At 52.8% G+C, this 24,960-nt stretch overlaps 1 protein-coding gene across 5 annotated transcripts in view; it reads left to right on the top strand.

Moving 5' to 3' along the window:
• The window catches only part of Abr (active BCR-related), a 215,560-nt gene that overhangs the window by 182,456 nt on the left and 8,144 nt on the right, over positions 1–24,960 (top strand). For 4 of the 5 annotated variants that reach the window (XM_023720040.1, XM_004635365.2, XM_012515638.2 and 1 more), the window contains 3 exons: positions 22,705–22,764; positions 23,018–23,127; positions 24,114–24,253. In XM_023720040.1, coding sequence (XP_023575808.1) covers positions 22,705–22,764; positions 23,018–23,127; positions 24,114–24,253 — 310 coding nt within the window. Of the gene's footprint in view, positions 1–9,248; positions 9,530–22,704; positions 22,765–23,017; positions 23,128–24,113; positions 24,254–24,960 lie in introns of those variants that run through there. The other variant, XM_004635367.2, reaches the window with a different exon arrangement.

The raw sequence follows: 24,960 nt of genomic DNA, 5'->3' as shown, positions 1-24,960 counted from the left end.
GAGGAATCCCTGGTTCTGTCGCCCCTCCTTCCTCAGGCCCCTGTCTACCCTCCATTTGGCCAGTGGTATACTGAGTGTGGATGCCTTGGGCAGAGCACTGAATTGAAGGTTCCAGGCCCTTTGATCTTGTGGAGCTTCAGTTCCCTGTCTGTTAAATGGGGCTAGCTATCTCCTCCCATCCCTGCTAGCGTTTGAGTCTCGGAGAATGAAATTCGCCTGAAAGACCTCATTAGAGCTGTGATGTGCACATCCATACTTGTCACAGGCTGTTTCATTCATTTCTGTTTATTGAGCACCTTAAAATAAATCCAAAGAAGGAACAGAACCTTGCCAGCCAGTAGGGAAGCGATAGAAGAATTTTCATCATCCAGACAGTATTGAAGGGGATTTGAAGCCAGACAGATCTGAGACTTCAAATCTAGCCTTCTCTTTTCATTAGTAGGGGAGTGAATTGCTTTAATCTCTCTGAGCCTCAGTTTTCTCACCTGTAAAATGGGCTCTAGTGAGAACTAAAATCCATAGAGTGCTATCCTTTCTGCTCTGGGATGGGGACTTCCAGACTCAAAGACAGTGTTCCCTATGTTTGAGCCTTTGGCTGGCTGGCTGCATCAGTTTCTTAAGCTGAAGGGGTTGGATGGGTTTTGACAGAGTGACCTCAGAGTGACCCGGAAAGCCAGGGTCTGGGCCTCAGGGAAGAACAGCTCTGGGCTCTTTCCTTGAAGCAGCTCTGGACCAGGCTTGGTGCAGGGGTCAGGCCCAGAGTGCAGCATGAGTGAGGAGCCGGGAACAAGGGGCCTTTGTCAGCAGTGGAGCACTACTTCTGGTTTCAATTACTCTGCAGAGCTGGAGGGAATTGGAAGGAGCCTGGGTCAGCAGCCCGTTAGGGCAGGAGTCGAGGGATCCCTACCCCAGCTCCCTTCTCTGGCCCCTAAGGGGTCTGTGTCCCTGTTTGACTCTGCCCAGGGGTCACGCTGGCCAGCTGTATTGCCCTGGTTGCCTGGGCTCTGGGATGTTGAAGCCCCTCCCTGCACGGGTGGCAGGACGTTAATACTGGTCATTCCTCCTTCAAGCCCTTGTTTATGGGCCACGCTGATCACAGCTGGGCCTCTCTTCCCGGGGAGAAGCTTGCTTTGACTCGAATGGGGGACAGAGCAGCTGCTGTCAGGAAGCCCCTGGCCAGTGGGCTTTTCCCTTTCATTCTGCCACTCCGCCTCGCAGTGCCCCATCCTGGCACCTCATAGTCCTTGGCAGTTCTCTGCCTTGGAACACAGGGTTGCTTCTGCCCTAGAAAAACGACCCCTCTTCCTCTCCCCTGGCCTGGGCTGTGTATTTGTGTCCAGGATCAAGTTCATGTTTTGTATCTCTGCATCCTGCCAGGAGAGGTCGCTTGCCTTTGTGGCTGTCACCACTACTATGCCAGTCCTCGAGTCACATGTGGGCAGGAGTGCCAAGTACCAGGCCTGATCTGCTTCTTGCCTTAGATACCACCACTTCCTAAGGCCTAGGTGACTGCAGCCATTATCCCTGCTTGTCCTAGTTATTGCAGACCCATTTGTCCCAGCCCAGCACCCCACCTGCTGTTCTCATGTCTCAATGATACTTGGAGAATGGGCCTCAGAATGCTTGTCCTTGGCAGCAGGAAGGATGAGAATATCTTGTTCAATGCTTCCTAGATGTGTAGTGTGAGGCCCGCTCAGCTGCCCTGTTGCCCAGGTGTTCCTGATTTGGGGAGCCGGGACTTTGCTGGTGGATTCTGGAAACAGGAAGCATTCAATAGGAAGCAGATGGAGACGCGAGTCTCCCTCCCACCCTCCCTCCTTACCATTTGGGAATGCCATTATGGCAGGCAGGCTTGGTGCCCGCTCCCTCAGACCTACCTCTGAGAGGTAGTGACCGATGAAGCCACTCTAGAGAGGACCTTGTGACCTGCTGTTTCAGGGCCTGGGAATACCCTCCTTCTCACCCAGCCACAGAAAGAGTGTTCTTCCCACTCTGGGATGGGGATTTCCAGACCCAAAGTCAGGAAACCCAGGTTAGATGCTAGCTGGCTGTCCGTGGACGGTGTGTGGGCATCCTAGGACCCTGTGAGGTAGAAGTGTGGGCACACATAGTATTCACTAAGCAGCTTCCCTCTCTGCAGGTGGAGACTGCCGCTTCCTCTTCCTGACTACCCAAAAACCTGGTCCTGGGCTTGTTCCTATTTTGAATTTTTTCTGAAGCTTTGAGTTAGCCGAAGAGTTTTTAGGGAACTTCCCAAGTCAGAGTTGAGGCTGCCTATCAATACCAGTACAGCGTTCCCTTATTTTGAGACAGGGTCTCACTAAGTCTGAGTTGCCAAGGCTGCGTTCAAACTTGCAGTCCCCCTGCCTCAGCCTCCCAGAGTGCTGGGATCACAGGTATGTGCCATCACACCCAGCCCAGGGTGATGTGGGAAGCAGGGTGACCTAGAAAACACCAACCAGACTGACTAGATGAGGTAAGTGTTATCCTATTGGAAGGCCACCAAGGGAAACCTACATCAGCAGAAGCCTACAGTTTTCCCAAAGTAGGGAAAAAGAGTAGAGATAAGAAATGAGTTCCAGATCCAGAACTCTGACCTGGAAGTTTCCTTAAAAAGCCCCTAATCTTCCTGACCTCTCCTCCTCCCCCACCCTGAGGGAGAGTGAGGGCCAGTGGCTATGGTCAGGAGAAATAGCGGTTCTCATGAGAACGGCCAGCCCTGCTGAGAGTCCACCCACAGAGCTGCAGGTCTGAGCCATAGACACTTGAAAGGAGGATCCAGGGCTTCAGGGCCTGTCTGCAGAGATTGAAAACTCCAGAAGGAACTTGGGGAGCCCTAAAGCCAGGCGAGGAGTGGAAAACGAGGTGTGAGCAGGTAGTTCCTATATCCCCACTTCAGCCACGCCTCTGCTCTCGGCTTTGGGTTTTACTGGAGGGCAGCAAGACTTTGGTGTAAGATTTCATTGGCTTGGCGCGAAGAGGTCCTGAGCCAAAAGAAGAAATTCACGGAAGACTCCTTGGCCCAGGCTCCTGACTCCACAGGTGAGGAAACTGAGTCCAGAGAAAGTAGCTGCCAAGTCCACGGTCAGTAGGCAGAGCTGGGCCTAGGTTCCCTTGCTGCTTGGGTTCCTCTGGGTTGGTCAGCTTGCTGTCGGGGCACTGCTCGCACTGCTCGAAGACAGGGAAGAGGAGGGAGCAGGGAGGCTCAGCAGACCTGCCCAGCCTGTTTTCAGGCATCATTCCAGGGAAGTCCGCAGCATGTGGCCCAGGGGCCCGGTGTACCCAGAGCACACACTCCAAGGTTCCCTGTCCACTGACTTGTGCTGGGACCCTGGCCACACCTCCTCCTTGCTGTGAGGAGGAACAGGCAAGCCACCCAGCACATCTAGGCAGGATCTTGGCTGTGACTTGTGTCCTGAGGTCAGGAAGGAGGAGATGAGTACGGGGGTTGTGCAGGCTCTGCCCGTTCTGTCCTGGGTGGATTTAGTTCTAGATAAGCAAGATGTTCCCAAAGGCTCAAATGGATTTTCCACCCTTTTCCATGACCAAATGTGCTGTGAGAAACACTGGAGATTGCCAGGGACATGCTGGTGGTGGGACAGTCCAGCTGCAGCAGATAAGCTCTTGGGCTATCTCAGCCTCTTCTGTCTTCTTAGAGCCACACATTCTCTAGGGACCCCAGCCCCCAAGTAGTCATGGAAAGTGCAGAGTGAAGCCTCATGGGAAACAGCGAGTGCTTTGGACTGTCCTGTGAACTAATGCAGGCTCTGGGGAGATGGAAGACAGCAAGTCACCTGGGGCAGGCTTGATGTGGGCTGGACAGGTAGCTTTTCATCCTGGCCACCTGCTTTCTTCACTGCACATGTTAAACTTTGAGCCCAACCTGGATTGCTCCCCAGTCCCATCCTGGTCATCTGCCTATGGCCTCCAATAGCCACTTAGGACAGAGTTGGGCCTACACTTCCTGAAAGACCCCTAATTGCTATCTGGTTATGTTCTTGGACAGGAAGCGCAGTGGAGATAGGGTTAGCCAGGCCTCTGTGTCGCATAGTGAGTGTCTGTTCAGTGAAGAATAAGTGATTGAGTAAACAAATGAAACAGTAGCTGCAGGGGCCGGGGGGATGGCTCAGTAGAATAAGCACTTGCCTGGCAAGCTCAAGGGTCTGAGTTCAAATCCCTGGTTCTGCAAAAGAAAAAAAAAAAAAGAAATAGTAGCAGCAAGGCTTAGGTCCACCCATGGCTACTCAATGACTTTGAGCAAGGGATTCCCGTGCCTGGGCCTAGTGTAGCCTTGAACATAGCAGACACTCAGAACCTGTCAGGTGGGTAGACAGAAAAGGACTCAGTTTTTCATTCTAGGAAGACATCCTTCAGTCATGGGTTTTGCTAGGGCAGGTATAGAACAAGATGTGAGCACACAGTAGGAATGTAGGGAGGTTTGGGGGTGTGTGACCCACCCGAGGCTCCCCACAGTTGCCCCAGGGTTGGGCCATCATTCCCCCAGCTCACACCACCTCACTGTGGGCTCTGGTCTCTAGGCTCCTGTGTAGGGCCTTGCCTGGTTCTCTTTTGGCCGCACACATTTGGTTCTGTACCCCATAGCCGTGGTCCAAGTCACCCTTCACCATTCTTGCCCCCAGCTCTGTTATTTTTTTTTTTTTCCAGCTCTGTTATTTTGAGCCCATTGCACTGTGTTCCTCAGGGGCTGAGAGGCATGTTCTTGGAAGACCCCCTCACATCCCTCACGGTTCTCAACCTCAGCCAGACACCAGGCTCCCCTGAGCCCTCAGTTCCTGCACCTGACACTCGGGGTGACCTGTTGGGGCTCTCCCTTCTCCGTCTCACCCCTGTGAGGTCCCCATTGAGGGGGCCTTGATCTAGTTGACTGCTCAAAACTCTGCTTTCCTAGCTTTTGGTCATTTGAGCTAAAAAACAGGAACAAGAAATTAGGGTTCTAGTCTGGGTTGGGAGTAGAGATAGAAGTCATTCTGGGATAAAGGGCGTCACTCCAGAGGTGCAGCAACTGCTTCCCAAGGCTCTCAGAAAGAGCCATCATCCTCATGTTTGCAAGCTGGAGAATTTGCCTGGAAGCTGTCCCACCCTGGCTGTCACCAAGGCAGCAGTGTGGCAGTCCCTGCCTCACCCCCCCCCCCAACCTCAGGCTATGTATTTTTCTCTGTTGACCTTTTTCCCCTTAGTGATGCCACTGTTGAACATTTTAGCCTGATTTTACCTTAGTCACATCTGTGCTGGGTGTTGAGATCCCCTCCCTAGATAGAGCCTGGGGTCCTACCCACTTCTCCCTCTCATTCCTTTGGCAGAGGACCCAGAGAGAGGATGAGGGAGGATGGGACAGTCCACCAGGAATGTTTTTAATTCCAAAGACAGCAACATCTGCTCATGGGGGCCTTACCACCCAGGCTCTGTTTATCCAGACAGGGGCCCTTGAATGTCCTCAGAGGGGCGGGTTCTGCCAGGTGTGGCTGGGTGGTAGGGCAGACACAAGCAGGGGGAGACGCGGTTACTTGCTGGGTGGCCAGGGTTGCCTGAGCCTGTCTTACCCAGCAAAAAAAGAAGGGTCCATGGTGGGCTTCAGGGATTAAAACAATGACTGCTTTTGAGGAACTTCCTGGGGACATTTGTCTTATACAACTCCTCCTCCACCGAGTCCCTAGGCCATCCATTCTAGGAAGAAATGAGTCAGGCTGGGGAACAGAAGGCAAATCTGTGCCATCCCCAAAGGAAGGCTGTGGTCCATGGGGAGGAAGAGAAAGATGAGCTTTTCCAGCAAAGAGCCTCCCAACTCAGCTACCCATCTGCTAAGGCGCTTTTGTCGCCATGGAGACCAGTTGGCCATCTTTCACCCAATCAGAGCTTGCTTTCCCCAGACAAGTGTTGAGCCTGGGGTTCCTAAGACAGACAAGTGTAGGAACAGGATTTATCCTGCCCCCTGCTTCTCCCACACACCCAGTGGTGGAGCAGCACATCATTCCTCCAGGCTGCACCCTGCAGCTTGTGACTGAGCTAGCAGGAAGAGAACCTTAGAGAGCCCACAAGGGGCCAGCCCTGAAGTTAGCCAGCCAGTAGAGAGCTGACTACCTATCTGCAGTGAGTGAATGCAGGGAACACTTACAATAGCAACTTCCCAGCCAGTTACACAACCAGCCACCGCACATTTACAGAGGAGGCAGAGTAAAGCTGGGGCCCAGCAGGGGGATGGCCTTTCCAGCTCATCTTCATAAAGCTGTCCCTGATACCTTGTGGCTAGAAATGTTCTCTCCTTTCTCTCAATTTTTATGCCACTTTCTCTGTGCTGTCCTGATAACATAACCCTGGATTTCTTTAAGGCAGAGACAAAGACTTGTTGGGCTGGATGTGACGCATAGTAGGTGTACAACTGATATGTGCTCAATGCATGAAAGCATTTCTACCTCCTGCTGGGAGTTAAGCCACATCTCCTCCCCTCCCTCTGGCTGGCAGCTTTATCATGATCTGTGGCTCTTGATTCATCTCTGTGATTCCTCAACCCCTACCCCAGGGTTGGGCACACAGCCAGACCCTCTCATTGCCTTCTGAATGAAATGAATGGGATGGGATGGAGATATGAAGAGTGAAGGAATGAGCAGAGCCATCCAGGAAGTGGGTTTTGGTGGCAGCCATGATGAGGAGCTGCCTTGTCTCTCATGGGGCTGGAAGAAGTCTCTTTGGAAGTGATACCCAGGTGCCCTGGAAGAGAAGCAGATGGGAGATGAGTCGGGAGGAGTGACTCAGGCCTCAGCTGGGCAGAGGACACAGGTGTATGCCAGCCTGTGGCAATCTCTTCACCTCCCCCTCAGACTTTTGTGGCCCAGCCCTCCTTTAGATGTAGTGTTCTTGGGCACCCGTGGCTCAAGTATGAGGAGCCTTGGTAGCCCAGCACCATCTGTGCTGTGTACATGTGGAGCTCTGGAAGAGGTGGAGCCAACCCAGCAGCCCTCCATGGACACCTAGAGCCCAGGCCTAGGTTCTAGCCATGCAGGCTCCAAGTACAGCTCCCATGGCCCCATCTCCACCAGGCAGGTTGGACCTCATCCTGCCATACCAGAGGGTCATCCCTTCAGGGCACAGAGGCTCTAGAGTTGGCCTGAACTCTCTAGTCCAACCCATCCTGGCTGGGCTTGGGCAAGTTGCTCAACTTCTTGTCCTTGGTTTCTTCAAATGTAAAATAGGAATGCTCGTACAGTACTTACTTCAGAAAGTCAGAGGTGGTTGAATTGGCCACTTAGAGGGTCCACATGGTGCTGACCAGTCAGAAAATGGCACCTCTCACTAGGACCACTTAATTCTTGGCTTATTCTCCTATGTGTCTGCTCCCTTCTCAAAAAGCTCCAAAGTTTTTGATCTAAAACTCCAAGACTCGTCACTGGTAAAATCACCACAGACGTTCGAATGCCAAGGACTGGTCTCTGCCCTCTGACCAATCTGTCCTACAGTCAACTAAGAAATGTCCTGACCCAGCTCCTTTTCCTGAATCCAAAGAACCCTCCGCACTTCAGTAAAACACTGTGATTGGGTACACCAAGGGCTTGAGAGGGGACCCAGCACTTGAGAACTTTCCCTCCCTGAATCCCAGTTCTCACAGCTGCAAAAGGAGAACAGAACATTGTGACTACTTGAATACAATTGGTGATTTTTGTTTTTTGTTGGTTTTTTTGTTTTGTTTTGTTTTGTTTTGTTTTGTTTTTCATTTTCTGCCGTCCTGGGGATTAAATTCAAGACCTTGGCAGTGAGCTACCTCTCCAGTCTTTTTGTATTTTGAGATGGGGTCTTAAGTTGCTCAGGCAGGGCTGAAACTTGTGATCCTCCTCCCTCAGCCTCCCAGAGTGCTGGAATTATAGGAATGTGCTGTCTGGCCTGGCTACAGTTGCTGTTTGAAAGCCCTATGCATGGCTCACGGTTGGCACCATGCAGATACTGGTGCTCTTCCTACACATGCTCAGCTCTGCGGCAGTGAGATGCCCTTTGTGCCTGCCTTGTGTCTACCTCACCCAGCTGGAGTTCAGATTTTTCTCTTGTCTCTGAGTACTGTAACTTGTATGGTTACCTTGAGACATGATTCACTTCCAACTCTTCAGTTAGATGTTAGAACATGTTGTTAGTAACAAAGACTTATTCTGTTCCTCCTATGGTGCCCAGCACAGGGACAGGGCTGATTCCCTCTGTTACTGGAAGTCCTCTGCCTCTTGCAGCAAAAGCCCTTTTTGGTGAGATGCACTGAGCCCCACCTAAGAGCTGCCATATGAGCACTGCTGGCCTATACTTAGGACCAGAGTTGCCTTGTGTTTTTCCTGCAGAGGATCCACAATGGCCTGATTCCCACTGCGGCTACTAAACCCAGCAAGCTATCGCACTAGAGACGGTCTACCCATTCTACTTTTGGTTTTCATTATTGAAATAAGATCCCCCTAAGTTGCCCAGGTTGGCCTCAAAACTTGTAGTCAACCTTTTCCAGGTAGCTGGGGTTATAGGTGGAGGTCACAGTTCCTGGTTTCTTTTTTTTTTCTTTTTTTTTTTTTTTTTTTCATATTTTCTACAAGAGGAGGTTTGGGAGTGCTGGTCCCTGAATGTCTGGCCTTAACACCAAGTTGGCATTGAAGGAGGTGCCATGGGACGAGAGTTGGGGTTAGATAGGGTTAGTCTTTTGCAGCGGGAGAGGGCAGTTCCTCATGACCAAAATGGAGCTCTGGAACCCTGGCTCCCATAGCGCTCTTCCAGTTTGGCCTCAAGTCTCTGGTACCTGGTAGTGAAGGGGTTAACCCAGATCTAGAGGGAATGGGACTGGTTTGTGTTTAGCTGCTTGTCAGACTTTATTTAGTAAGGGCTAGAAGGAGGGATGCAGGGTTGGTAAGGAGTGCCAGTTTGCCAAGAGTTAAAGACCTGGGGTAGGGTGTTTTTGGAGGGGGCAGCTCCAAGAGCCTGCTTTGAGTCACTTTCTTCCATGGGCCAGGGGCTCTCCTGGATGCCTGCTGGGCACTCCACTAGGTGCCCAGAAAGCTGGACCTGCAAGCAGAGAGGAGGCCCCAAGGCTGCTGCAGGGAGGTGCCCCGGTGCTGGCTGTGTGCTCGGCTAGACCTAGACTGCTGCTGCTGCTCCAGCTTACAGAGCGCTGAGGGCTGCAGTCTCCGGGGAGGGAGGGGGAGGACAAGGGAGAGAGAGGGAGGAGAAAGCTGAGCCCCGCACCGCCGTGCTTCCAGGCTGCTCGACTAACTGTTAGTCCGGCCCAGCGCTCCACAGAGCAGCCTCTCCATTGCTGCTGAGCCGAGCTCCGCTGAGCTGAGTGACTCTGCCTCTCCCTAGAGCTGGCCCCCACTGGTCGGCTGCCGCCGGCATGACCGACGTCCTGCCTCAGCCCGACTGCAGCCTTAAGGCAGTGTGCGAACCACTGGAGCGCTGCTGCCTTGATCAGCTGGAGGAGCCAGGGAGCAAGCGACCCCCCAACACAGGTGCCAAGCTCTGGGGCCGAGTGCGCAGCAAGCTGCTCCGACACAAGGTGCCAGGCCGCCGTTGGGACTGGAGGGGTGTGAGGGGGGTGGGCTATAGAGGGGCTGTGGGGAGGGCTGGGGGCTGCTCCAACCTCAGCCTGCTCTGAGGAGTTCCAGGACAGAGGTTGGGGATGTGTGTGCGTCTGCTCCAAGTGCCTTGAACCTGATGGTGACCGCTCGTTGCTACCCCTGCCTCAGCCCTGGCTGTCCTCTCTGCATCTGTGCTTGCCTCACGAAGGGAGGGATTCTCTCCTGTCTGCTACGCAAGTGGACTCTCCCTGGCTGCTTCCTGAGTCTGTACTCAAGGAGTCCAAATGGGCCAGGTAGGGCTTCCTAGGTCTCATGGTCCTCCCAGAAAGCAACACAGGCCTGAAGCCCCCCACCGCCACCCTACCAACCCCGTGGTGGTCGTTGGCTTTGTCTTTGCTGAGGGCACCTCAACACATCTGCCATATGAGGTTTCTTTGTACAAGTTGAAGGATCATTCTCACCAGAGGGGAAGGGGGCAGGTGGTGGAGAGGTAATGATGTGCTGAGTCTGGGTGCTATAGGCTGCCTCTTTGGGGACCACCCAGATGACTGCTGGCCTGGTGCCACCTGGGCACCAGGCAACTCAGTCAGCGTGCCAGGGGGGTTGCTGACCCAGCAGGAGGCTCAGACCAAGCTGTGCCAGGGCAGACTGCCGGTCCTGCCTGCAGCCCCAGACCCAAGCTGGGATTAAAGTCTGAGATAGAAGCGGACTGTCCTGCAGTTGGACAGGCTGCCTTGGGGCTGGCTTTGGGCCCTGGCATTGGGCATCTGAGTGAGAGCCAGACCCAGTGCCCAGCTCACAATAAGCGCTTGATAAGTCGGTAGACCAGATCAGCTGCCCAAGACATCACAGGGTGTCAGTGCTGGCTGACCAGGGCCATGTTCATCCTTCCAGATCATGACAAGGGAGGCTGTGGCCAGTTTGGTGGAAGCTGCAAGCCTTCCTGTAGCTCAGAGGAGGACCCTCTGTGTATTGTCTTAGCCAGCTAGCCTAGAAACTCCTAGTACCTGCCAAGAGGAAGTGATCTGGGCCTGTTGGCTCCTTGTTCAGTTTCATCTCCTGCCAATGGGGCATTCTTGGCCCCTTCGAGGTAACATCAGTTCTGGAAAGTGCTAGGCAGGGCAGCAACCCGAGCTACCCTGCTTTGGCCCCTGTGTCACCTTCAGCCTCCCTGGGGACCAGGCCAGCAGAGCTCTGCTGGCCCCCGCTGCTACCAGAGCCTCTCTGTGCTGAGGCAGCTGTCTGTGTCCGGCAGCATGGAGCCACCCCTCCCTGCCTCCTCTCCCTGGCCCTTGCTGAGGCCAGCAGACTCCAGCTCAAAGCTCATCCTCCATCCTTAAACCTCAGGGTTTGTAAGAAACAGCCCAGGAGGTTCCTGGCCCTTCCAGTTTACCTGCCACTTAGGGAAGAGGTGGGTTAAACTTTAAACTCCAAAGCAGAGACTTTCTGTTCTCCTGTCATGTGTGATTGGCAGAACCAAGAAGCCACTTCAGCATCTCTAGCTGGGTTTGCTTCTGGTGGTACCTTCCAGCTCCATGTCTTTTGGTGCTTTCTGGGCCAGGGTTGTGAGCTGACCAGACGCTGTGCTGCTGAGCGGACAGGCATCAGTGCCATTGCAGGGTGGCTGTGGTGTGGGATGTGTTGTGTCGTGGGTGACTCAGTCTCCTAGCACATGCTGTGTGACAGTGTGTCAGTCTCCTGGGCACAGGGTGACAGAGGGTGAGGCCCGCTGTGCTCTTCCCTTCCTTCCCTAGCCACATTAACCTATCTCTTCCACTGCGTGGGGCTCACTGCAAGGCCAAGGGGGCTGTGATGAGGCAGTAGTTGAAGCAGGGTGGGCGCGGGAAGCGCTGCCTTATAAACTCATTAGCTGTTCCCTAAGGACTTAAGGTTGTAGGCACTGAGACACCTGTGGCCCTTCTGATCCAGTTTAACCAGATTCCTTAAAGGCTGGAGGAATAGGGAAGTGACACATCTGGGGATTTGGTGTAGGACCTGAGTCTGTCTCAATGCAAAGGGACCAGTATTAAAACTGAGCCCTTGAAATAGTGTGGGGCCTCTGGTTGTAGGAGCCTCTAGTTGCCAGGAGAAGAGAGACAAGGGCTTCTCTCAGGCTCTTCTTGGGGGACAGGGGAGGCTAGGGTAAGATTGTTCTTGCCCCAAGTAGAGTTCTAGAGCTGAAGCCTCCTTCTGGCCCCTGACTTGGCAGTTGGTTTGTTGTGCAAGCATTTAGCAGAGACAACACGTGGCATTTGGGTTTGTGGGTTCTGCCAGCGCTCTTGGTATTTAACTTGCATTTCTACCTCCCCCCCTCAATCACATTCAAGTAGACCAGGCTCAGTGCCTCAAGCTTCCTGCTTCTCAAGGCTTAGGTTGAACTTTGAAAGGAAGGAGCTATAGAGGAATCCCATTCTCAACCCTATAGCATCCAGAGGTTTCAATGGGGTCCCTGATGAGGGGCCGTGGAGAGGCTAAGAGAGCCAGAAGTGAGGTCAGGACAGAAACATTTGATGGATGAGGAATTGAGGGCCCTTACTGTGGCCCCGTTACCAAGGCAAAGATGGCTTTTGACCCCGACAAGGCTGGACACTGCCTGAGGGTGGGGACTCACGCTAAACTGGCAAAATCCAGGGGAGCAGAGGGAAGCGTTAAGGACAGCCTTGCTGACTTTGTCTCTGTTCTGAGCAATTGCAATGTGGATCTGAGTTCCCTGCTTCCAAAGAGCTTCTCCCAGGAAGCTGGGGGGCGGGGGGGACTGGTGGTGCAAAGCCTACTTGTTTGGTGATGGCCACTGCTCCCCCAGCCTACACAGGGCGTCAGAGGTGCTACCTGAAGGACAGGATGGGGACCCCCTCTTTGGGCCACTTATCTGAGGAACTTAAAGATTTCGATGGTCACAGAAGAGACTCCCTTTGTCAGCTTGACTGCCATGACTGGACAGTTCCTAGTCTCTTACAGAGTGTGCCATTTAACTAGAATTCTTCTTGATCGGACCGAGTCTGCAAACAGACATCCCCATCAGAGGTTCACTTAGCCATTCATTCACTGTTCGTGCCACTGAGGATATAGGGTGCTAGGTACAAGTTATGTAGCAAGGGAATGAGTGGCCTCATTCACTCATTGCCTGACTCTGGGTTTCCAGAAAGATTTTGAAACTTGTCCTGGCTGTGGCTGCCTACTGCTGTACCCTGCCACCTGCCTCCTACTTTATAAAAGGAAGAAACCTTCGTCCTTCCCCATTGCCAGGCCCATCCTCCTTCCCTTGCACTGACCCCTCAGCTGCAGACAGCCGCTCCTCCCTCTGGAATGGGATGTCTTTGCCACCAGCGCACCTCGTACTGGGCCTCTGTGGAGAGGATAAGGGGAGGCCAGCAGGTAGAAAGCAGGATTAGTGAGCCCCCCTGCATTCTCACAGCCACTGTGCTGGCCACTGCATGTGGCACTCCCCAGTGCAGGGCCTGGTTACTGGCACTGCACAGGTGGTCTCCTGCCCCTACTGCTCCCACTTGCCTGCCGTGCTGCTCCTCAGAGGCCTGTGTGACACCACAGGGCAAGAGTCCTTGACTGAGAATCTGATCCAGCTTCTAAAGCCCCCTCAGACTCTCCCACCCTTTGTACAAATAGCTATTTCAAAGGGGCTCCTCTTGGGCCAGGGGGATGGCTCAGGAGAATAAGCGCTTCCCTGGAAAGTGCAAGGGCCTGAGTTCAATCCCCAGTTCCGCAAAAAAAAGGGGGGGGGGGCTCCTCTTAGACCCCTACTTCTTGCTCTAAACAAACCTGTCAAGCACCATTTTTTGGCACGAGGGGAGATTGGATGGACACTGGCCTCCCCACCATCTCTGCATCCCACACACAGCTTGGCTGCTGAGCCTTCCTGGGCATGGTGCCATGGCTTTCCAGTGGTGCTGGACCAGAGAGAGCTGAGCCTGCTGGCCATGGGGGTTCCTGGAAAGTCAGGCCTGCCTGAGCCCATTGTTCTAGTGGTATCCAAAGACAAGTGAGGCTCAAGCCCGGGAAAGAGTCTAGGAACTTGTGCAGGTGCTGGCTTGGGGGACTTGGTGGGTGTCAATGAAGAGGCACTGGTCTGGGAAGCCTGGCCTCTGCTGAGTGGCCCTGCAGGGCCCCCATTGTTGGGAGCTGGGGAGTGGACTGTTTGGGCTGTTACATCATGCTGGGAGCAGAGAGGGCGCTTGGTAGAAAGCCCATGTTGGCCCTCTATCCCAGCAAGGCCTGTAGTTCTTGCCCCTCCCCCAGGGTAGGCCACAGAAGCTGCTCTTGAACCTCTTTCTGCAGAGGCTGCGAGCCCTTAGATCCCCAAAGAGATTCCTTGGCCCTGTTTAGATTGGTGCTTCCTCCTATGCAAGAAGCCGAAATGATCTCTAGCCTGGACAGTGACCCCAATCAGGACTGGTGCCTCCCTTGAGCCCCCCAGTGTAGTGACATCCACAGTGTCCCTTCCCACTCAGTGCCCATGTGCCTCATGTGAGCTGGGTGAGGCTTCCTTGCAGCAGCTCTAGAACTGGGCTCGGGTGCTACAAGGTGCTAGAGAAGGAAGAGGTCCTGGCTAGAGGTCAGGAGGCTTCGTGTGTCATCTGGTGTCTGTTGTTTTAACTTGCTGTGTGACCTTGAGCAAATCCCCTCACCTCTCTGGTTCTTTGAGAGAGAGCTAAACAGGATGATCTCTTAGAATCCAGTCATGTGGAATCTTGGCCATGACTCAAGATTCCTATTCCTAAGCCTTAAACCCTCAAGATGCTAAGGGAGTCTGGGTTTGAGAGGTCATAGGGCTGCCTCTGGGCCAAGGCCAGCCATTCATTAAACATGGGAGCAGAGAGATGAGGAATGTGGGGCTCGCGCGCACGCACACACACACACACACACACACACCCCAATACACATAGTACTGAGAGATGAGGAATGTGGGGCTCGCGCGCACGCACACACACACACACACACACACCCCAATACACATAGTACTGGGGATTGAACCTAGGACCTTGCACACTGAGCTACATTCCTAGCCTGGGGACTTGCTGGGTTGGAACTTGAAGTCTTGCCTCGGCCTCCCAGGGTACTGGACTATGAGGATGTACCACCACAGTCTGCTGAATGTGGAGCATCTCAACCCCTGTCCTAAAAGAAGCCCTATGGACTGGCATTGCTATCCTCATCTCCTACATCCTGGGGCACTCATTTGGTCCATGAATGTTAATGGGCACCTTCCATGGTCTTGCTATGTGGTGCAGGCTGGTCTTGAACTCACAATGTAGCCAGGCCGGCTTCAAACTCAAGAGTGATCTTCCTGCCTCAGTGTCCAAAGTGGTGGGATTACAGACATGCACTGCATGCCTGGCCAGGAGAACATTTTTGAACTAACATTTAAATGTTGAGAAAGAATCAACCATGAAAGATCTGAGGTCATCGTATCCAGGCAAAGGAAGCAACAAGAGAAAAGCCTGGAGACAGGTGTGTTCAGAGGCAGACAGTGCCCGAGCAAGGGGATGACACTGGGTGCGGGGCAGCAGCTGGATCACGTAGGGCACAGGAGGCCACAAGAAGCCTGGCCATGAATGCAGGCACAGGAGGAAGCTACTGGCACTTTTCAACACAGCTTAGTGATATTGCTGTGCTTTGAGCATGAACTGAGCACCAGCCATTATTCTTAGCCCTTGATGTCCGATGAGGTAAGCGCTATTATTATCCACACCATTTTATATATGAGAATACTGAGGCAAAGTGAATGACCCAGATGAGGCCACATGAGCGGCGTAGCAAAGGAGGCATTGCCCAGGCAGCCCGCCCTCCACACAGGCTCTTGTCTACTGTGTCACCTGCCTTATGTGGCCTTCAAAAAGGAGGTCTAGAGCCCACTCAGCACCCATGGCTGTTTCTTGGTTGTCTGGGGGTCCTGAATTTAGTGGAGTTTGGAGCCACACTCCCTGGAGGTGTGGGGCTCCTATCCATCGGCCTTGTGGGGTGTGGTTCCGGCCCAGAGTGCTGTGCATAGCGGTGGGCATGCCAGTTACTTTTGCTGATGTTGTCGTGAACACAAGACTCGGAGCAGATGTGAGCCTGGGGGAAGAGTCCACTCCAAACCGCACCGACAGTGCAATTGCTGGTGCCCCATTTTCACTAGCAGCAGGCACTGTGCCCAGAAAGTGCTCCTGGCCTAGGCAGAAAGATGAAGTCAGTTTTAGAGAGGACTTTATAATTCATACCACACTGCTGCAAGGTCACAGGGAGACCTCTGAGCCTGTGGTGGGCTGCAGGGTCCTCCTTGGCCATCCAGCAGAACGAACATCAGTTTCCTTGTTGGAACCTCAAAAAAACTCTTGCTTCAGACTGTGCTATCTAAGGTGACCCCTTCTCTTTGTGAACTGGCCTGCTGGGGGCTGCTCTGGTGCTGCTGTGGCCCTGACTACTTCCTTTATTCCAAGGTGACACACTGCCTTTGTCCTTGCTACCTTGGTGTCCCCAGCTCTTCATTTGTAGCTGGTCCTGGAGTAAAGTCTTCAGATTTCCTGGGGCAGGGAGGGCTGTGGTCTGTGGACTCTGAGGACATTATGCCTGGCCTTGAAGGCCTCCAGTAGCAGCCTAGGTTTGAGTTTTGCCTGCTTAACCCCAAGGGCAGCTATGCCTGGCAGAGGGCTGACAGAATGGAATGCAGGAGAAAGGCTGAGCCGCGACAGGGGGCATTGGGGAAGGCAGGTTGCCATGGGTGCTAAGCGGCCAACCTGGCTTTAATAAAAGCCCTGTTCAGAGCCGCTAAACCCCTTCCATATGTGGACCTGGGGAACTTCAGAGTTCTTGAGAGGAGCGGGGGAGGCAAGCAAGACAAAGTAGCCTCATCTGGATGCCTTAGAAGACAGAGTCAGCAGAGCCAATCTGGCTGGGCAAACGCTATAGGGCACCCTCATGCAGCCTGAGGTGCCTGCTGGGTCTGTCTGTGTGGAGTGTAAGCCAAAGAGGCAGAGCTGGCTTGGCCTTATTTTATGGTGGGGCTGCCAGGCCACAGCAAAGGGGAGGTGACAATTTACCAAGCTTGACCCTGCTCTTTTCTGAACCAGTTGCTGGGCTGGAAGCCGGATGGAAACCCTGGCAGCCCCTCCCTCTGTCCTTCCTCTCCCTGAGCTTCTCAGAGCAGCCACGTTGATGGAATCCTCCAGTGCCCTCCTCCTGTGAGGCGAGGCAGACTCTTGGCAGCTCCCTGCTCCCCACTGCCCGCCTGGCTGTGCCTCTCACGCCTGTGGCATGTCCCAATGACAGCCTGTTTTGGTATCCCAAGGGAACCCAGCCCTAAGCATGTGACTGCATGACTGCACTTGTAGGAGGGCACCCCAGGACTGCCACCATGGCCCCTGGCTTGGGAGCTACAGGAAATATGCCCATATCAGACTTAATGCCTGGATCAGGGCCCAGTGTCCCTGCCCTGGTACTTGGCCTGTGGCAAGCATGCCAGAGATATGTTTGGCCAGCTCTGCCTTCCACCTGGCACTCCAGCCAGCGACTGGTTTTCATTGAGACCCTTCTTGAGTCCTTCTACTACCTCTGCCTACCCCTTAGCACTACAACTTCAGTGCACTAAATTTATTACCCTTATTAAAAAGTATCACTTTTTTAAAAAATATTTTATTTATTTGGTTCAAGGTTTTTCTATGCAGCTCAGACTCAGTGATCCTTCTGTGTGAGCCTCCCCAGCGCTGGGATTATAGGCATGCACCACCATGCTGGTTTCAGTGGCTGGCATGGTGCACGTGGAGTTCCAGGGCCAGCATTGCATCTGGTACTGGGGATCAAACCCAGGTCCTTGAGTTTGCCAGGCAGGCACTTAGACCCCTGAGATATCTCCCCAGCCCAGCATCTCTTTTTTTATTAACTTCTTATACCATGTCTGGACTGTAAGGAAAGTATCCTGGCTTTCAGGAGAGGGCCAGGATGGCACACTTCGGACCCAGGGAACCAAGGGCAGAGCAGAGTGGGAGAGAAAGGGAAGGAATGGGAGAGGTCTTGAAGGGACAGGAAGCTGAGTTTGTGGGCCTCTGGTCCCCTGTTCTGTGGCAGTGATGAGGTGGGGCTCTAAGGGAAAAGGGGTCATCAGAGGTAGGATCCAGGGGCCTTGAGCAAAGAGATAGAGGCCTGAAGTACTTGAAACCCCTGCTGATACTGCTGTCAGGGGTCCCCATCATCCAGTGAGAGCCTGGGTACATCTCAGAGTTATGCTGAAAGCTGAGACCAGCAACAGCTAGTTCTGTTTGCCCCCAGCTACCTGCAGACAGGGCCACCACAGGTCCCCTATTAGAGATTAAAGGATACCACATAAGGGTTTGTGGGAAGGGGAGGTGGCAGAAATCCCTCCGAAGAGACTGTCAGGCAAGCTGTATTCTTGAAGGAATGTGGCACAGTTTAAAGAACATGGCCCAGCGGTCAGAAAGACTCAGAGTTGAATGTGGCTCTGTCCTTTCCCAGGGAGCGAGACTGGAGGCCCCGGTGTCCAGCGCCGCTCAGAGTCTCCAGTGCCCCTGAGTGCCAGGTAGTGGGAGGTGAGCGTGAATAGCCCTCAAGGCTGAAAGGAAAAGTAACAAAGTCATAGCCTGGGGCTGCTAAGAGATGGGACCAGGAAGATGGGATTTGAGTTCTCAGGAGGAAGCCCCGAGGATGTTCCTGAAACCTGGCTTTGGACGACACTCAGGGATGCACAGAGCACATATACTGCAAGGCTGCTGTGGTGCTTCCTGTCCCAAACACGAAGCTGCTTGGGTCTAGAAGGGGGAAGGGGCTGCCCCCAACCACCTGCAGAGGACCAAGTGTACTCCTGCCATCAGCCCTAAAGATCAGCTGGTTGTTTTTGGGCCGCGATTTGGCCTGGCCTGTTTCTGACTCCTGCCTTCCCCCTCCCCTACCCTCGGTGCGTCCCCTCCTGTGTATGTTCCCTGTGCTATGAAAAGATGACCATGTGGTCTCATCAGCCCGGCCCTTTGCAAGCCCCCTGTATCTCCTTCTAGGTGATCTGATGTCCCCAAGTACCTCCTGTAGGGGTCTGTGGAGGACAGCTGTCTCCTGAGATTAGAGGTGTTAGTACTCAGGTATTCCCTTCCACTGACCTCGCAGGAGCTGGTTCCTCCACCCCAAGCACTAAATTAATCAGGAAATAGCAGAGTCCACATTTCCCAGGGGTTATAAATAGTCCCAGCCATTCAGGCAACATCATTTCTCTGGAAAATGTGCCATGTTCCTCTCCACTCCCCACCCTCCCTTCTCTGTATTTAAATGACATCCTGAAATAGACTTGGTTTCTGGAGACTGCTGGCCTCCTGGGCAACAGCATCGTTGTCAGGGCACCCAGGGGCTGAGCAGGCCTTCCTGAGCAGGTACCAGGCCACACTTGCCATAGGAATCAGAAATATGGCAGTGGTGGGGACTCAGTGAAATAAAAAAGGGACACCTTACCCAAAGGGTAGAGTGTGTGAAACAGTGCAAATGGTCCCTGGCTGGCAGGTTCTTGGTGTGGGCTGGAAGGCAGAGAGACGCGAGCCTTCCTGCCTGGGGTCCTCCAGAAGGGCTTTCTGGAAGAGGTGCACTACAGTCTGGCCATAGTATCTGATGGCTCTTCCTATCTCAGTTGCTCCCAGGAAAATAGATCTGCATGATGGAGGGATATGGAAAGTTTTGTTGTGGAAGTGGGCTATGCCAGGAGGCCTGATGTCTCCATTCTAAGTCAGTCTTGGTGATAGCAGCTGCCACTGTTTAGTGAAACGTACAGGACTAGGTTAGGTACATTGCATATTACCTTGCAGCTTTAGCAGGGCAAGTCGGGGAGATTTGATTTTACACCCGAGCTCTCACTCCTTGAATGTATGGGACTAAGCAGATTCCTTGTATTCTTTAAGCCTGGTGTCCTTATCTGTAAAATGGGAGCAGCTACAAAGGCTTGTTACAATGGCAGAGATGCCATGTATCATGGGTTTATCAGTTTTAGACTTATAGAAAATACTTAGAATGCATCAGACAGCAGCCCTGTGAGGCAGGCATGGGTACCCCACAAAGAAACGAGTTCTGTGTCCTGCCCAAATTCACTTGGTTGAATGGAAGACCCAGGTCACCCTGACTTCCAGTCTCAGCCCTTTCCCATTCAGGCTTCATCCAGATGCCACTCTAGGACTTAGCAGAGAACCACTGGCTCAGTTCAGAGCAGTTGCCAGGAAGTGCCATGTCATGGGAAGCTGGGACAGAACAGCTTGAGGGGATCCAGCCAGGTCCCTGGAGAGATATGCCTTCAAAAGGGCTGGTTACTCCAGAGTGTGTCTCCCAAGAGGGGTGCCTCTGCCTCAGTCAACTGACAGAGAGCAGTTGAGATCCCTCTAGACCCCTGTGGCTACTGCTGGGGGACAGAGGTAAGGACAGAACCAGTGGTCTGAACAGAATGAAAGAACTACAGGAGGCAACCTGCTAGAGATCCAGGGAGGGGTTGGGACAAAGAAGTTAAGGCAAAATTCAGGACAGAGGCCAAAGTCAGGCATGCCATTGGGACAAGTGGGACCCTTGGCCACAGATATTCTGGACCAGAGATTGTGGGTGGCAAGGATCCTCCCCAGAGGTTGCTGGTTCTCCTTACACTGCCTTCTCCATCTCCTGTCCTCAGATCACTCCCTTCTCTGGGTTGGGTCTGGGCCACATCTGCCCAGACATAGAGTCTAGAGCCAGCCAGGTGCAGCCCCCAGGCCCTCTCTGAGGTACCAGGAGGTATGGGAAGGACTTGGGCTGACCCAGACAATGGCCTGTTGGAGCAGTGTTGTTCCTGGCATACATATCCCTTGTGTGCATGGAGATGTCCCAGGGTAAGGTAGGCAGGGAGACCTTGAAGAGAGTGAGTTTGCAGGTCCTCAGAGGTCAGGCATCTCAGGTCACTTCCCACTCTGTTAGGAAACCCCAAGGCCTAGGCTCACCAAGGGGGCTTGGCCCAGGAGGCCAAGACTTCAGGGGCGACAATAGAGGGAACCTTAAAATGCTGGTGTAAGGGGCCAGTGAGATAGCTCAATGGACTAAGCACTTGCTTAGGCAAGCGCAGGGACTGGGGTTTGACCCCCAGTACCAGCCTGACGTGTCAGCCCCGCCCCTTGGATGCGATGAGCTGGCCACCGAGACCAGGTGTAGTGGTGCACACCTGTAATCCCAGAACTGGGGAGGCTGAAAACAGAAGAATCGCTATGAGTCTGAGCTGCATTGTGAGACTCTGTACCAATTACAGTGAAAGGAGAGAAAGAGAGAGAGAGAGAGAGAGAGAGAGAGAGAGAGAGAGAGAGAGAGAGAGAGAAATATGCTGGTATAAACGCTGAGAAAGAAAAGACTAAAGGCTGGTTACAAAGCCTCCAAAAGTCAAGTGGTGTCCAATTCTTTGCTTTCTGCTAAACTGATGAGGACTTAATTAACAGCTGAAAGATCATTTAAAATAATGTCTGAAAATAGATATAGAAGGAATTTAAGGCAAATGACATGGAAACAGCTTAGTGACTCACCTAAAATAGCAGCATTGTTTCATGAGTGATGTGAACAAAATGCCTCCCTGCTCACATTATTTAAAAGAAAACCAAAAATTTTTGAATAAAATTAGTACTAAACCTCATCTTATTCCAGCAAAAAAGCAAGATTCATAGAGATACAGGAACTAAAACAGGTAAAATGCTCTCCCTATCTCATTCAGAGATACAGTTCTACCAAAATGCTACTTAGCTGCTTGATATTTATTAAAATTTGTAGTATATTGGGGGAGTTTTTTGTGTGTACTGCAAATCATGGTACAGTAATAATAAATGCAGAGCTTACTTTGCATAATCAGAGATTTTTAGACTTAGGAAATTTTCATTTCAATATATAAATGTATTCTGGGAGCAAACTATACTAGGATGTTGAATAAAAGACTTGAAAATATATAAACTAAGACCATTTTAAGGAGAAGTGGGATAGAAACATAAACCTTAGTAAAAAAAGACAAAGCAGGCTTTCTGCAAGGGAAAGGAGCTTGGTGTTTTTAAGTGGATGATAGCAGGTATCAAATCACTATGCTAATTATATTCCTCTTCACACACTTAAGGAATGATGTAATGGTTGTATTTTAAGATGTCAATATTTACATTATTCTGGAAATTATATTCTTTGCAGCTCTTTACACTTGCTGTAGAAATGTTGGTTTAGAAATGCGCTTGGGAGTACATAGTTTTTCAAAAATTATTTTGTGGGTGCTCAGGCAAAATGGTTTGAAGGCCACTGAATTAGAGGAATGCAAACCCCTTGAACCTCCAAACCTCCCCGACACCCTCACCCCAGGAGCTGCATGCAGCCCACGTCTGGGGACCTGGCCTGTTGTCTCATTGTGTCCTCACGGTGACCCGGTGAGGCCAGTTCTGTTACTGCCCTGGAGAACAGAGGAGGCTCAGCAAGAGGACAGTTTGCCCAGGTCCTGCTGCTGAAAGTTGTAACCCCAGGCAGCTCTGGGTTTGAATCTTGTTTGAAGCCAAGATGCAAACACTTTCAGCTCCGCAGTGCACCACTTTGCCATTCAGCAACCTCACATGCACCGCAAAGGCTCAGATCTCCAACCTCTCCAGTTGGAGTAGTTGAGCAAGTTGCTTACCTTTTATGACCTTCAGGTGCTACATCTGTGAAATGGGTTGACAGTACCCATCTCACGGTGTAGCAGTCACACAATGCCTTGTAATGGGCTTGCACTCCAACAGAGGGTCCCTGCCTCCTCCATGGGGTCAGAGCATCTTTCATTAGCCAGGGCCAGAGGGGCCTTGGGGCTAGAGCTATGGGGAAGGGTTCACTTCAAGATAAGCATGAAGGGGCTGGTGAGATGGCTCAGTGGTCTAAAGCGCCTACTTAGAACAAGCTTAGCAAAGCACAGGGACCGCGGTTCAATCCCCCAGCACCACATGCCAGCTAGCCCCGCCCCCTGGTGGGCTGAGCTGGCCACACACACACACACACACACACACACAAATAAATAAATAAATAAATAAATAAATAAATAAAGATAAGCATGAAGGCTTCTACTTGGCTGGTCGGCAGGGCACTGCTCACCGCAGGGAGAGTGCTGGCTTGGTCCCTGAGCTGTCCCCCTCTCTCACTCACAGTCTTCCTCTTTCTTTCTCTGCAGCTGGACCCACAGACTGTAGAAACCAAGAACTGGCACACAGATGTGATCGAGATGAATGGGGTGAGCCCAGGAGAGAGGAGATGCCTGAGCAGGGGTTGGGCAGCCCTTTGTACCCCTGGGTGCTGTGCTACCTCCACCTCCCTCAGCCCCACCCAGCTCCCCTCTCTGCCCCCCTACCCCCCAGCTGCAGGTGTTTATGGAATCCTGGGGGCTAGAGGTAGCCTGCTTGCAGTCCTGGGGAGGGAGACCCCTATGTCTGGGGGGCATCCTCAGATACTTATGCCATGGGTGGCCTGCTGTATCTCCCGACCAGATCAAAGTGGAATTCTCCATGAAGTTCACCAGCCGGGACATGAGCCTGAAGAGGACCCCATCCAAAAAGCAGACTGGCGTCTTCGGGGTGAAGATCAGCGTGGTGACTAAGTAGGTGCTGCCTTGTGCTGGTGCTGGCACGCAGGTTTCTGTCAGTCCCTGCCCCCCAAGCCCCTGCACATGCAGGCACCTAATTGGCCTCACACACAGACATGGCGTATACACACGCATGCATGCACGCACGCACGCATGCACGCACACAGTAGTAGCAGATGGCCAGTTTGGAGGCTGAAAGTGGCCTTCAGGGCTGTGTTCTCTGGCTGACTCGGTGCTTCAGAAACAAGCGAGCCACCAACAGGCAAAGACGAGGGAAAAGCACAAACTGTTTGCTTCCTGCAGTAAACGGGAAGATTTGACAGTGCCTGAAGGCTCGTATTTGGCTTGGTAGCAGTACCCTGAGGTCTAAGGAGTGGCTGCCCCTTGGGAAAGGGCAGCATCCTTCAGCTCATGCCACCCCTCTCTGCCCCTTGTCTCCGGGTCCTGACCCAGCTCCCTCGTACCTGTTGGACCCCTTATGAGCACCTTTCTTCTTAAGGTGCTAGGGATTGAACCCAGGGCCTCACACGTGCCAGGCAAGTGTTCTACCACTGTGTTATGCCCCAACATCCATAAGGATTTGGCCCTCTCTTCTTTCTTTTCTTTTCTCTTGATATTTTGAGACAGGATCTTGCTTTGCAGCCCATGCTGGCCTGGAACTCACAGTGATCCTCCTGTCTCAGCCTCTCCAGTGCTGAGATTATAGGCATGCACCACCATACCCCACCAGCAGCATTTGATTTTGAGGGAGCATTCCTTCTCAAAAGCCATTAGGTTATCTCTCAGCACTTCCTCCTGCCTGTGGTCCTTGCTGTGCCTTGGCAGGCAGAGTGGGACTAGGGGTATGCCCCTTCCTCAGCCCTATCCTTGCCCTAGCTCCTGACCTTAGAGGCTGGAGCTACCATACCGTAGGCCCAGTTATGCTGGGGGTGGGGAGGGCTGTATAGTGCACTCAGCACTGCAGTACTGTCTCTACCCAACCCTTGCATCCTCATCCCCAGGCGGGAGCGCTCCAAGGTGCCCTACATCGTGCGACAGTGTGTGGAGGAGGTGGAGAAGAGAGGCATTGAGGAGGTCGGCATCTACCGGATATCAGGAGTGGCCACAGACATCCAGGCATTGAAGGCTGTCTTTGATGCCAGTGAGTCTGGGGGGCCTGGCCGGTTAGGGTGGGTGCCCAAGCAGAATGGTAGGAGAACCAGGAGGACCAGATGGCCTTCTCCATGGAGTCTGTGGCCTGCGGTCCACTACCACAGGAAAAGGACTGTTCATGAGTCACTGGGGCAAGCACGTGCTCTGTATTTTCTCGCATAATCTTGTCCCACTCTAATCTCTTATCCGGTGCTACCAATATGGAAATAGGTGGTGCTCAGAGAGACCAACTCATTTGCCCAGGGTTTTTCCACTTTGTAGGTTTAGAGCGTGGACTTAATTAAACTCAGCACTTTCTGACTTGAAAGTTGCATTCCCAGGGCCTAGGGGGCTTCAGGGCAACTACAGAGCGTTGATCCTGGCTTGCGGGTTCAGGCTTCCACTGCTGTGGGCAGCCCTACCTTTTGTAAACCTCTTGGTGGTGGGGCCCAGCCCTCCTACTTTCCTCTTCCCTCATCCTGCTGCTCAGGCCTTAACAGCAGCAGTGTCCAGAGCTCAGGAAGCTTGAAGTGGCCTGTGATAAGTCCAGGTGGAAAGGGGCCTGGCAGGGAAGTCCAGATGGAAGACAGGATGGGGCCAGGAACACGCTGGCACATGACTCCCCTGTGCGACCTGGAATCTGGAGCTTTGTCAGAGCATGATTTTAGGTGTAAAGAATGTACAGGGCCTTCCAAGGAGAGGCTTGGCAGTGGGAAG

The sequence above is a fragment of the Octodon degus genome, unplaced genomic scaffold (assembly GCF_000260255.1).
Source record: "Octodon degus isolate 3935 unplaced genomic scaffold, OctDeg1.0 scaffold00072, whole genome shotgun sequence".
Lineage (NCBI taxonomy): Eukaryota > Metazoa > Chordata > Mammalia > Rodentia > Octodontidae > Octodon > Octodon degus.
The sequence above is the reverse complement of the archived record's forward strand: the minus strand, read 5'-3'. Positions and strand labels throughout refer to the sequence as shown.